This window comes from Dermacentor silvarum, chromosome 9 (assembly GCF_013339745.2).
Source record: "Dermacentor silvarum isolate Dsil-2018 chromosome 9, BIME_Dsil_1.4, whole genome shotgun sequence".
NCBI classification, from domain to species: Eukaryota; Metazoa; Arthropoda; class Arachnida; order Ixodida; family Ixodidae; genus Dermacentor; species Dermacentor silvarum.
In genome coordinates, this window is record NC_051162.1 from 161170557 (window position 1) to 161185204 (window position 14648).

General features: G+C 47.1%; 1 protein-coding gene across 1 annotated transcript; it reads left to right on the forward strand.

Moving 5' to 3' along the window:
* The first annotated feature begins 4544 nt into the window (after window positions 1-4544).
* On the forward strand, window positions 4545-13980 carry LOC119464037 (solute carrier family 22 member 7). Its single transcript, XM_037724856.2, has 2 exons — window positions 4545-6409; window positions 13590-13980. Exons 1-2 carry the CDS (start codon window positions 4545-4547, stop codon window positions 13720-13722), a joined length of 1998 nt encoding a protein of 665 aa, XP_037580784.1. The 3' UTR covers window positions 13723-13980.
* The last annotated feature ends 668 nt before the right edge of the window (window positions 13981-14648 follow it).

Genomic DNA, 14648 nt, shown 5'->3' on the forward strand with positions numbered 1-14648 from the left:
TCGAACAACCTTCTTCGGCTTTATATATAAGCACGACCGAAATCTCAACTGGAGCATTGGAAGACACGTGGTATAAAGGGTCACGTGATAAACGCTGCGCCGCTTCCCCATTCGATGCAAGTGCGCATAGAAATCAAAAGAACTCATGAAGAAACCGACAACAAACTGACAATAACCGAAACAACCGCAACAACAACAACAACAACGCACCAGGGGACAACTGCGCGAGAAGATTGGTAGTCTAAATCGAGAGACTTCGCGAATTGGCTTTCGCGATCCGGCGCGGCAGTTTAATAGCTGCTAGCGCGTATACGCTCGGCCCCGCGGTAGATCCGTGCGCAGCCAAGCCTGAAGTCGCTCGCTCGCGTTTTGCGGTGGCCTGGATGCACAACTTCCTCGTCAAGCTAGAAGAGCACGCGCGCGCGCTCGCTTCATACACGCTTGGTCGTGCACCGACGAAGGTGTTATTACTGCTGCCCGCTCGAAACTCGGCGGCTTGGCCGCAGCAAGGCCGTTGTTTTTCTGCCGGCGTCTGCGGGAACGGCTAGTTGGAAGCGAGAGCGGTTGGTGAAAGTGGCCCGCCGAGAGGCGGCGGGAAATTGAAGAGAGTGACAACCAGGGGACAGGGATTGGTGATTATGTGGGTCAGCCCGCAGCGGGACACTTTTTTTCTCGCTTCGCGCCCGCGAAAGTAAACGTGGCGCAAAGAAACGCAAGGCCAGTTGGAAATGGATGGCACGGGCGTCGTGTAGTATAAGAATAGCTTCGCCGCCGGACGGTCCGCATTCGGCTGAGGCATCAACCTTCAGTTATTGAAACGCTTAGTCTAATGATCAATCTGAAAAAAAAGATGTTCATGCCGCTTAGTCAAATCATCAATCTGAAAAAATGTTCATGCAGAAGTGCACCTATACACCTTCGAGTGAAAAAGTTTTCTAAGCAAAGAATCCTGGAAAAAAAATAACAAGTGTTCCCGTATAGAAACCATCTTCAAATGGCTGTCGACGTTAGTGCGATTAGCATTAAAGCAATGTCGCGACATATTGTATTGCCGCCGCCGAAACCCGTCATGTATAAGGCGTGTATTTGAGCCTGGCTGCTCCGTCGCCCTTCCGTGTGGACACGCAGGGCCATCTGGTGTCGCCGCGCGAAGTGCGTGCGTGGCGTGTCTGCATATATATATATATATATATATATATATATATATATATATATATATATATGAGGCGAGTTCAAACCCACCCTGAATGAATGCATGTTACTTTACGTTAAAAAATCACATGTTAAGCAATAACTATGATATCATGAGAAGTTACATGTTGGTCATTTCAGAGGATTCACGGATTAATAAAACAAGGCTATTGCAGCAATAACGTTTGCATAACAAATGAGTAAATGGCTAGGCCAATAGTAGCTATCTATTCATTTCAATGCAGAATATATATATATATGTATATATATATATATATATAATGTTCACCTTTTTATGTTCGTTTATCTATTGGCTGAAATGGATCTTCTTTCGAATGTCTGAATTTGAAACAAGCTTCGCTCACGGTGAACCTTAAGGTACATATGTGTGTGAAGTTTCCATTGAAGAGATAGCGTACAGCAAGAATTGCTCGTGTACGCTATCTCTGAAGCGAAATAGGCCAACAATATTGCGGCGTTAGGGCCGTCTGCGCTCCTTTTCTTGCTTCCCTGACACCTTCTCACTGCGTTCTATTCATAATAAAGTATTGTCGTGGCAAAAAAATTCAAGAATAAATGCATTTGCATATGGCTCTAAACCACTACTGGTCGACCGTGAGGCAAAAGTACGTAGTGGTGAGCGAAGGGGTCACTGCACGCGCGTATTTCACTTGACTTCGCGAGCAATTTACTTGTTTCGTTACTCTTATTCTTGCAAGCATGGTGCTATTGCCCACGTACCCATGCGAATACCGCTTTTCACGTTCTTTCCTTGCGCGGCCTCATTCAGGGCGTTTCTACGCGCGCACTGTTACCGCATTACCGTTCCCGAACTCTAGCATCAGAGCTAGTCCACGCTCTTTAGACACGTTAGTTTTTGCATTCTCTTGCTGCCCAAGCACAAAGACAGCGCTCAAAGATGGGTAAGCTCCATGCAGTACCACACGGTGGTGCTGCATCGACAGTGGTGCAATCACTTAAATAGACCATAAGTGATTTGCGTGGAAACTGAACAGAAAAAACTACAGCGCGTAGCAGACGACCCTCGCTTCCCGCGCGCTTCCCGAGCGCGAAAAGCCCACGGGTTCGGGGCAGCAGCGGCGCGGCGCGGCAGTTCCCAGAAAAAAATTTGTCGCACTTTCAACCGAAAGGCGAAGCACCAATTGCGATAGCAAATTAGTAGAGAGCTATACGGAGTAAGGATAGTAGTTTTATCAGCTGTATAAACTTGGACATGCAGCAGCACCAGCAACGCGCAGAACGGTTGTCGACGTCGTCGGCATTTGCACCGAACGCGCGCGGCGTTTTTATATAAAAAGGCATCTGGCGCACAGCAGAGCGGGGGCGAAGCTAGGCAATGACGTCACTCCAGAGTGTATATATCAGCGTCGACGACGCACGGAAACGCACTTTGCCTGGTGAGCTTACCTGCCGAGTCGCCGCCAGGGCATCGGCTGCAGTGACGGACACCGGGCGCGTTCGGCGCGAACGCGGAGAAACGCGGTCGGCGTCGGAAGCAGCTCTAGGCGTCCTACTAAGTAAGAGAAGCGAAATTCCACGCTGGAATGAGGAACGGCAACCGAGCCAATATTGAAGACAACGACGATGAACGCGGGAGCAATGGCACGAGTGCGTTCGCGCGGTTGCACCGAGGTGCGCCAACGTACCAGCTTTGGAAGACGACGACGCTCGAGGGAGAATGGATGGATGGAAACAATTTGATTAAAAATCCGGCGAAGTTTAACGACCCGGGCTCAGACCTCCCATGAGGGGACTTCGAGGCCTTGCCTCGTCACCGCCTCCCGGGCCCGCTAGATTGCCCACTCTTGTGTCTTGAGGTTGGAGCTGCGCAGAGCCGCGACCGTTATGTGCCGCAATCGCACCGGACAAGGGAAGGTGTGTGTCTGCAGTTGTCGCCAGACGACTTCCTGGCGACGTTTCAGTTTGTGGTGAAGTGGGGGCAATAACCTCCTGCCTAACTGGTAGTGCTTGGTGATGTCGTTATATCTGACTAAGCGCTCTCGCGTGTTTCGCACCAGGGGGTCCGAACTCGAAGACGGTGTATCTGACTCTGCGCGGGAAGTCAGTTCTCGCGCACAGCGGTGTGCCACCTCATTCAAGTTAGTCATTTCCTAACAGTTCAGTGTTTCATATGTTGCACGTATACCGATAGGAGAATTACTGCTGCCATGTGACGGCCTTCAGGCACCTTCAAGCTGTATGTCGCAGCTTTTCGCCTGCAGGAACCCGAACAAAGTTTGTTGGAAATAAAGTAATTTCTGATTCTGATTCTTCTTCTGATATTTTGAAACGTCGAAGTGATTCGAAAAGACAAGCGTGCGAAAGGCCGTGGGGGGGATGGGAGGGAGGGAGGGAGGGAGGGAGGGGAGGCGACGTTTAGATGCGGCACCAAACGCGTATCTTGCGACCGGGTGCAAGGGGAACTGGCGACTGAATCTCCCACGCGAAAGGAGGAAAGCGGGAAGGCCGCGCGGCAGGGAGGGGGTGTGGTTTCTACTGTGCCAGCAACTGCGTACTTGTACTTGGCGCGGCTATGGGCTGTCGCGTGCACCGTATCTTGAAAGCCATCTACACACGGCTCTTACCTTTGTATGCGCTGTGCTTTCGCCGGTCGGTTTCCATTCAAGCGATAGACCACACGAACCTTCGCTCGCTGCTGCTGGCGCGCTTGCTCACACCAGCGTTTTTACAGGGGTTGTCTGCAGACATCGAGAACGATCTATTCATATTTGATTGTGTGCGCTGACACCACGCTTGTTAATTCATTTAGTAAGCGAATGTATCCCAGTTTACGCAGCCGATAAAACTACTATCCTTACGTCGTATAGCTCCCTACTAATTTCCTATCGCAATTGATGTTTCGCCTTTCGGGCGAAACTGCGTCTTTTTTAATTTTCCCCTAATATTTCACACCCCTCTTACCCTTCTCCAGTACAAATACGTGCTGGGGAAGAGATCCTCTGAGTATCTTCGCTGAGTATACTTTTACCACTATTGCTTTGGGGACCCCCAGCGAAAACCGACGAAGGGCTTTCGACTAGCCCACTCATGATTGCCACGGTGCTTCGCAATCATGAGTGGGCTAGCGATAGGCTACTTAAACGAAAACGCAGAAGGGTAAAGGTTTAAGTCATATTACCAATTTTTCTTCAGTAAGCAATAAAAGTGCCGAAGAAAAGGTACACAGTCAGAAGCGCGCACAGAAGTAGAAGAGGGAGAAGAACGTTTCCTTCCTGCCGGTCCGCACATAACGCTCTCGTCTGGAATCTTCCCTTTGGGTACAGTTCTTTCAAGCCTTCTAAACCCGAAATCCAGCATCTGGCAACCACGCGATGGACCTCCTGCTCCCTCAGCGACTGGCCGGCGTTGATCTCCGAACAAGCGAGTCGTTTGACTGCGAAGAAGGCTTCGGCCATGGGCCCTTCCAGAAGAGGATGCTCCTTCTGATTCTTCTGGGTGCCTTCTTGCTTAAATGTCAAACTATTGTGGTGTCCGTCGTCACCGGTGATGTCGACCATTGGTGCAAGCCGCTCGCCGGCTTCAACATCTCTGTAGCCGATTGGAAAAATATCGCCATACCTATCGAGGCCGATGGACGCTTCAGCCGCTGCCGCGTCTACGAACGTTGCAAGCCACCCGCAGAACTCAGCAATTCCGTTGAGCGTGGGAAGACTGGCGCGGGACCTGAAGTGGCCGGCCGGTGGTACAACAAGTGCTTTTTCAACGACCATGAACCCCAAGACAACGACACACGCGACGCGCCCTGCGAAGAGTGGGACTACGACGTTCGGACAGCCGAGACCAGTGCGGTGAGCTTCTGGAACATGGTGTGCCACCGACGTTTGATGCCGGCCGCCCTTGTCACCCTGCAGAACACTGGTGCAGTCGTTGGCCTTGTCCTGGTCGGAGCCCTCGTAGACTACGTCGGCAGAAGAGCCTGGCTCCTCGGCTCCGCTGTGGCAGTGGTGACGTGCACGGTATCCACCTTGGTGGCGACAAGTTATGTGCATTACGCTGTGGCACGTTTCCTTATCGGGGCCAGTGTCGCCGTACACACGGTTTTCACCTTCCTGATCCCATTCGAGGTAATGACGCACACGCACAGGCCACACCAGGTCCTCTTTCTAGCTGTTGTGGGTTCGGCGCTGTGCGACATTTGGATCATCATCGTCAAATCTATTGTCATCAATTGGCATCTGAAGCAGATCATCTTCCTCGCTCCGACGGCTATCCTGCTGCCTGCTTTGTCTACAGCACGAGAGTCACCCCGTTGGCTCGTCGCGAAAGGAAGGCTGGACGCAGCAGAAACAGTCATGATGGAGGGGGCCAAGACAAACAATTTCCCGATTGCGGTCACGGCCTGTCTCGTGGAGAAGCTCAGGGAACAGATCCAGAACCACGTGGGTCAAGAAGGCGCAGACGCAGACGAGTTGATCGACTGTCGCTCCCTCCGACGTCGAGCGTTGGCAATGTTCGCGGTATGCTTTTCGGTATCGTTCGTCTTCTACGTCAACGCTTTCTCCACGGCGCAATGGAGGGGATTCTGGATACCGGGCCTCAACGTCGCCATCACACTGTTGACGTACGCGGCGATGCACTTCCTGATGACCGGCGTCACCCTTATCACAGTACTTACCAGTTGCTTCCTTCTGACGGGCGTCATCCAATGCGCGATGAGTATCACCGCCGGCGCTGGACTCGCCACCATCACCAAGGTCTTGCTCGTGTTATCCAAGGGCGCGTCCACTGTGATTTACGTCCACTGTTTCACGTATGTCGCTGAGCTGTTCCCATCGGCCGTGAGGGGTGGCGCCCTCTGCTGGGCATTCGCCTCTGGACGTGCCGCGGCCATGTGCGCGGCAGTGACTTTTGTATTGAAGCCGACCGGACATGAAGACGTGGTATTTGGCGTGACGGGACTGTTCCTTTTCGCTTCTCTGCTTGTCATTCGTGCCCTGCCACGCACGACTGTGGTGGAGGAAGCAAAAATCGTGGCCAGGGACGCTTCGGACTCCACTAGAATTGCCTTGGATCACATGAAGCGGACCTTGGAGCAGCATACGTGGCAAAAGACGACCAAGACCGCAAGCTTGGAGAGTTCCAAGTCCTCCGGCAAGAAGAGTCGAAAAAGCGTTGGCAGCAGCAGTCTGGGCAGTTCTAAGTTACGCCGTGGATTTAGCACCAACCGCATGCAGATGTGACAAGCAGTGTGAAGATTGTACGCACTCCTTTGGTGTTTGTCACGTTCTTCACTTGTGGAAGCTGCCTCTGATGTGCTCGCGCCAGTTTTAAATCAATTGTATTCTGGTAGCTTTGCCTTGAAACAAAGTTTTTGAGAACTAGCATTTATTCTCTACTTTGTATTTTTCATGCAGCCGTATGTTTAATGCGCATCTTATTCGTTTAATGATCTGCAATATAAAGTTTTGTATCGATAGTATGTGCGTCTACTGTATGAAAGCTGCCGTGTTTACTTCTCGGTAATATAAATCTATGTACCTTTTGAAGGAGCCTGTTTCTATCTATCTATCTCTCTCCACATGAAACAACCACTGCAGTTCGCCTCTGATTTACAGGCTCAGTGGCAAAGCTGCAAGATAGTTTAGCTAGTTTCCAGCTGATTCTATCAATTTATAATGCGTGTCAGCAGGCCAAGCCGCCATTTTGCCGACGCCTCACATGTGCCGCAGACTGCGTCGCACTCTTTATGTTTCGTATGTACACTGTATATTGTTTAAGAATAATAATATCCATCGGCTGTTTTTGGCACTCAGTTACGACGTGGACCTTCCTCGGTGGTGCACCGCAGACTGGGCAGGTGGCGGGGCGGAGCATGGACAGCTATAACAAGGTTCAGCGTTGTGCTTGGACTCCTCGCATGGTGTTCAATGTATACGCGTGTGAGACATCTTCGAAAAACGCCGCACTCAAGGCAATTTTCGCTCGATGGAAGTACTGAGCTGTCTCAAACACGACCACTGCCGCTCACGTCGACAAACGTACTGCCAAGCTGCGCCTCTTTAAACGCCGAGCGTAAAGGTATAGTCAGCTCCAAGTGCGTAATGCGGGAGGAAAAACGGCGCCATTTTAGCCAGTGTTGCTCATTTTTGTCACATTTAGTTACATACATGTAACTTTACATACGGTTTTATCAAGAAACTTGCTATGCTGAACGACACAGTACACATTTCCAGCCAAAAAAAAAAGTGCTGATGCAGCGCACTTGTTGAAATCTGTGTGAAGCAAAGCTTTCGTAAAGCGTCGAATTTCAACGTGTGCGTCCACTTCCAACGTGTGCGTTAAATCTGCATCATCTTTGTTGTAATTAAGCATTATTTCGTAACTTCGCCCACTTTGCGATATGTACAGCTGCAGCAGAAAAAGATAAGCACAAGTGACTGATCACCTGATAAGATAAATTGCGGCAGGCGACGCTGTTGTGCCTTAGCATGCCCGAAAACTAGAGTGGCCGGAGTGCCTCTTTTAATCATGAATCATGTGTCACTTTAGATACCAATGTGCACGGGAACAAGAGCTGCGCAGCTCTTAGCCGCCCATTCCTGCGTGGACCGTTGGCATGCCTCGGCGTCCCTCGGCGTAACCGAACCAACGAGCACCAGGAAGGTTGAAAGAGCGAACGCGCTGCGCAGCGGTGAATGAAAGGCGCCGAGAGCGAGTACAAAACACACAAAGAAAACTACAGCACCTATATTATATTTCCATCTTTTTACCCTCAGCTGAACATTCAGTGTAGAAGACAGAGGGAAGGCAATATGACAGGAATCACAAGCGTAAGCACATGAAATGCATACACAAAATGTCTCCCGCTGTTGCAGTACGCTTTTGATGCAGTATCACATAAAGAAATCTTAGCGTAGCTTGCACTAGTGGCACAAGGCTAAAGAAACAGCGGAGCTGATCGGCATCTAGCTGTTCCTGACCTTACGGGTTACGCTTTTGCGGAATATATGGATGACTGATCGATTATCGATTACTTATTGATTGGCTATCGCAAGGCATTGGCCTCGTATTTGTTCTAGGCTAAGCACTACCAAGTCATCCCCAGCGTTTTCCTGAATTTATTAATTATGGATCTATTATCGTTTAGCTATTGATTGGCTATCGATTTGCTATCGATGACTGACAAAGTGAAAGTAGTCCCAACCATACTTAGCTTGACTTAGCCTGGCTCAGCTTCACTAGATCACATGGGCGTGTGCCATTACGCTTGGACCCTTTCTGCCCAACCGCCAGGATCGGCCCACATTTTCTGTTTGCGGTTGACACATGGCGCCCGGCTTAAACAGCTCTGCCTTTAAAACCGACCCCTTTCACCAGGGCGGTGTACACGAAATGAAAAAATCACCGCATATCCACGAAGTGAATGATGATGAGTGGGCGAAGCACCGGGGGATCATTCAGGTAACCATGAATCCCTCGTTTACATATATATATATATATATATATATATATATATATATATATATATATATATATATGTATACGTAGATGTATATGTATATATAAGGCCGCTCGAGGCACGCAAAGTGCCTCGAGTGGCCAGTCGCGCGGTTATTCTGCGTGTATTCGCGAGCTTCTTTCACACCCCGAAAAACACATTTACGTAGCACTTATTCAGCAACAGAAAGCTGTATCGGGAGTTTTTCATGTTGCTCTACAACTTTCTCATTGACACTTTGACAATTAGGACAGTACTTCTCGAGTTCGATAATTAATTACAATTACGTAATTAAATCTCAGTAACGAAAAAATTACTGACGGCTACTCCACTGTACTGGAAACAATACGCACTAGGTTTGCTTCGCGTAACACCGTTCCTCTTTTTTTAAATCATGCTGCGTGATAGCTGGGACACCCTGTATATATATATATATATATATATATATATATATATATATATATATATATATACATATATACATATATGGCCGGCGCTGGTGACACGCGCGTGGCACCAGCGAAGTCCAAGTGGAGAGCGCTGCTGCCACGCAATGACGTAACCAAAAAGAAAGCAGTTTAACAGAAGACATGAAATGCTAGTATTATCGTTTTGTTGTTAAATATACTTCGTCGAAATATATAGAGCATTTGATTTAATGCCGCGTTTTAAAATCGAAAATGACTGTGGGCGCCTACACATGCGTGCACGCAGCGGGGGAGGGGATCGCACGAGACGGTCTTTTCGTCGCTGTGGCTACTTGTGGCCGTGTGGTGTGTACTGTGTAGTATCAGTGAGTGCGAATAACGTTTCCCTTACGAAGATAATAGTGAAGCTTCGAAGGAACTGCATTGCATCCACAAAACGGCACCACATGTCGCCTGCTATGGATTGGCGGTTTCGAAGAGTCGTGTGGTGACACTGCGCCGCCGACTGCATGGTGCCGACAGAGATAATTCGTGTGTTGTAGCATGTGTCGTAGACTGTTGCTAGTTTTAGTCGTGACTGCGTCTTCCAATATAGCCGGATGCCTGTTTAGCCTTCGACACCACGTTACGGTCGCTAGATGGGTAACACGTCGAGACACTGCTCACGAGCTCGAAAACGCAGAATTGATGCGCGCCGCCGTTGGACGATCGATGTAGGGTGCATAGATATTTCCAATTATCACTTTGCAAGATAGGAGTGCCTTTTGTCGATAAACAAATTGCATTCACGCATTTCGCCTCCCTTTGCGCACGCAGAAGCCTAGTCAGTCTAATGACGCGAAAGTCTGACCGTGAAACGTGAATCTAACAGAAAGGCATGTCCCCGCCTGAAGGCAGTCAGCAAGTGTCTGTGACGAGTTTTAAGTGACTTACACGAGGCTGGGGGTTGAACAGTGTGTGTAACGCTTCTGCTTTAGTCTGGCGAGTGCCCATCCCGCTTTCATGAACCAATTGAAATGTCCAATGTATTGGTTGCTGTAGCGAGACAGCAATTCCATAGCAGCAGTGAAAATTACCCGTGGAAGTAATAGTAATGCGACGGGGTTTTGTGGTGATTGTCATTATGTAGCGTATGCATGGGAATACAATCATTTCCACCCTGTGCATGTGTGTAGATAAATGGTTTATCTCCCGAGATTATGGGACAGCAGCTAGCTGGTGTTGTAATCATCTTCAGTGGATCTCTTACTGTACAGGCTATAACAAAACCTCTCTACTTTTATGTGCCTTCTTTTTGCAATTGTCTTCGCTCTGCAAGGAAAGCCAAGCTTCTCTAACTAAGGTGTAGAAGGCTTGTGCGACTTCAGCTGAACTTGAAGCAATCAGCAGGAGTCAAGCACATGTGTAGAGTTTTACTGGTGCATGCACCCTTAGGGGCTCATTTCTTATTGAAAACACTACCATAGCATTTTTTTTTCTTTCTGTTTTTAATGTTGTATGCCTTAATAACATGGTTAGAATATAGAAGTACTTCTGTGAATTTAGGAAATGTTGTTCAATGAAGGCCCATCTAAGAAATGTGGGGTCCCTGACGTAATTCCTAATGCATTTTCGTACATTATTCCCAGTGGGCTCCTCAGCATTGCTATTATTTTTCAGTGTTCTCTCACAACAGGTATTGTTCCTTCATCTTGAAAACAAACGAAAGTCCTCCCCCTTTCTAAATCTGGTAAAAGCGTGCTTTTGTAACTATATATAGATTGATCTTTTTTACACCTTAATCTAGTAAAATGTAATACATAGCTTATAAGCATATTGTTGAATTCGTTGAATCACATAATGCCTATCTAAGTTTTAACAGGTACATTCGATTCGCCTGCACCATCTGAACCAGTTCACGAGGTGCTGCACCCTGCCATTCGTTTCAGCGGTGAAGCAATGGTGACCGCTGAACCACGCCGTTCGTTTCAAAAGGTGCAGGGCTGGTTCACGATTTTGCTGCACCCACTCCATTGTCGGTGCTGCCTTGGTGCAGGCGTACAGGCGCGAGGCAGCAGCGCAGCAAACCGCACAGCACACGGGCATGAGCGCCATTAAAACCCCGCTTATGCACATCTGATGTATCTATGCAAGTGTGGTGTGTGTATTTATGCCCAAGAATTCGATCATATCTGCAGTTCAGGACCTCTCAAACTCGCGCACTCTGTGCACATTATTCGGACATAACGCCTGCACCGCCTCTGCACCTTGGCATTTGTTTCGAGTGTCGCACTGTGCCTGCACCACAATTTCTGAACTTTGCGTGAACCACTGTGAACTGGTTCACAGTGGTGCAGACGAATCGAACAGACCTAACATGGCATTTTGCATGGATTTAGTACCATCTTGCCGTTTATGGAATTCACTCACGGCCTCACTTGTGCTTTTGACATTAGAATCCAGTTAGATGCCATTTTTGTTATTTTTGTTACGTTATTTGTTCTAACTGCTGAACAAGCTGAGCATTATCCTTAAAACTCTATATTACTTGACTGCATTTCTAACTTTCTCTTAAATTGTTTGCAGTTTGTTAGTTTCAACTCGTTTGATTCTGTCATACTAGGTGCCATCAGGTGTTCTTAGGCGTCTGTGCTTGCCAACTTACTATTTTTACTTTACATAAGTGACCTTCCCAGTAACACAGAAAGTAGCGTTTGATTGTATGCTGGCGATTGTTTTCTATATCCCGAAATTAATTCTACTTATGACTGTCAATGCCAGAATTATTCATTTTCCCAATTTTGTGCCTTGTGTGAGGCTTGGCAGGCAGTGAATGATTTCAACAAAATTGTGATATAGTCCTTCGTAAAACATACATCACCAGTTATTTCTATCTATTCAAATAACAGGCTAACTTTAGACGGGGTTTTTCAATACAAGTGCTTAGGCTTCATCTTGCCTTATCATTTATCCTTGTCAAAGCATGTTGATATTATTGTGTTAACGCTTTTCATGAACTACTATAGCTGCAGCGAATGCTAAAATCATCTACCAACAATGTTAAACTTCTCATATAAATTGGGCTAATATGACCTTTTCGAGAATATGGTGGAGTTGTATATGGAATGTGCACAAGCTACCAACATTAACAAACTGGAAGCCGTCCAGAAGAATGCCATTTGCCTTGTTTACAGACAGCTCGACCGTTACTTTCCCCATCCAGTCACATTTTCCTTGAATTATCAATGTCTGTTAACTTGCACTATCGGGGTTTGAAAGCCGGTATTGTTTGTTATGGGGGGCTTCACTAGCTTTGAAAGGTTAAATTAAAGCTACGTTTTAGACCAATACAAGAAAAGAGATAAATGTTGAGGCTATGTTTGTCAGCCTTTATTTGTTTGCTTTGCTTGAAATATTTATAATTGCATTGCAAGGCCAACTAGTTTGAAAGTGAGCGCTCATTAAAGATGCCATGGGGGGCTGCAAAGAAAGATTTTTAAAAATTATAGTGCCATTCGACTGAGAATTTGTGCTGTCAAATCGAGAAAGACAAAAGAGAGTTTTATGTGTAAACTGTCTTTCTCAACATAATTAAAAATTGAATTTAGATTGCAAATTAATTGCATCATAATTATTGTATACAACCAAGTCTTCATTGCAGACCTTCCTGCACATATTTACTGTTGTGACGTAAGCTATCACAATTGGTCCGTTCGATTCACCTGCACCACTATGAACCAGTTCACAGCGGGGCACAAGAAGTTATAAAATTGTGCAGCTCAATTAATTTCATCGGTACAGGCACAACGCGACGCTCTAAACAAATGCCGAGGTGTAGACACAATGCAGGCATTATGTTTTGCCCGCCTGAAGAGTGCCATTTATGTCATTTTGAGAGGTCCTAAACTGCAGGTATGGTCGGCTACTGAGGCGTAAGCACACCTCGCGTTGCTTAGGTACGGCAGACATGTGTAAGCATGGTTTCAGTGGTGCTTACGTCCGTGTGCTTCATTGTCTGCTGCTTTGCACCAGCACGCCTGCACTATGTTTTGCCACCGTCTGTAGGGAACGTGCAGAAAAATTGTGAACCAGCCCTGCACCTTTTGTGATTCTTTTGAAATTAATGGCATGGTTCATAGGGCACCATTACTGCACCTCGTGAACTGGTTCAGATGGTGCGAATCGAACAGACCTAGTGTCATGGCTACTTGGGACAATGCATGCACATTGGATACAAAGTTTGGGCTATTGCACAGCAGCAAACATGGATTGTGACCTGTGACACCATTATGTAACACATTTTATTATACTTCAAGAATATGTAATCACTATTAAAGCACAAAAATAAATGTATAAGATACACATGGCCCTTCTAGATATCTTAAATGGCCACTCAATTTGTTCCATGTTCAGCATTGTTTACCAGTGACCACAAGTGCAAATGCAAATACACAGTGCAAATGCAGCATTGTGTTTATACCAGATTAAGTGAGCATTAAGACGTTGCTTAGTGAAAACGTCCCTTTACCACTTCTTGCCTGCAATGTGGTCAGTGTGGGTGCAGGCCTATCTTCGAAAAAACAGAGTCTGCACTGGAGTAAGCGTGTAGGCATGCATGGCACTCCATTGAAGCGTACCTTATAAAAATAATGCAGACATGAGGATCAGTAGAATGTCAATCATGATTAATAGCCTTCACTTCATTTGCTTGATTTTTTTTGACATTGCTTGATGTGTGCGTATTGTTCTTGTATATATAATTGAATAAAAAATTCAGTTGCAAGTCAATGCTCATTTTGTGTTTTCACTGGCCTTCATACTTTGTGCACTGTTTCTAGTCTTTCAATAATGCAACAACTCGCCCCGCTCTCAATTCTCCTAGCCTCAGTATGGAAGTTTAAAGTCACGCAATAGAGAAAAAACACAATGTAGCGTATCATTGGATACAGGGCCATTGCGCTATCTACGGAAATGACTGCAGATAAGGCCGCCCGATCTGCTCATGATGGTCTCCACTCTGCTATTATACCTCTATCCAGAACTGACACAGCTGCAAGGCTTCGTTCACACGCACGTGACTTGCACTTGCACAGTGGAATTCGACGGAATTTACCAACGCTCGCCTCCACAGCTTGGATCAGAATCTACTGCTCCATCTTCTATCAGGAATATCTGGAGCTGAGGAGGCGCTTCTGTGCCACTTGTGGCTTGGCAGGGCCTTCACGAATGCTTACTCATTTCGGATCGGAATGGCCAACAGCACTACATGCGATAACTGTAGCTGCGAGGAAGCTATCACCCACCTTCCCTGTGAGTGTCCTCGCTTCAGTGCGGCCAGGAAAGAACTTTCAAGAGCGTTAGACCTGACAAACGCCCTTTGCGGAGGAAAGGATCTTGAGACACTGGCCGAGACCGTCCTCAGCACAGAAGGCTTTGAAAGCATTGTTGTGCTTCTTACGGCCTTAGAGACAGACTTTAAGCAGTGCCATATTCTTTCATTTTTTTGTGCTTTTCTTTCCCCCCCCTTTATTTGTAAAATCTTTTCTATTATCTTTATTCTCCTTACCCCC

Coding starts and splice junctions, on each gene's coding strand:
- LOC119464037 (XM_037724856.2), top strand. CDS start 4,545: ATGGACCTCCTGCTCCCTCAGCGACTGGCCGGCGTTGATCTCCGAACA. Junction 6,410..13,589: donor AGCACCAACCGCATGCAGAT/GTGACAAGCAGT, acceptor GACGTTGCTTAG/TGAAAACGTCCCTTTACCAC.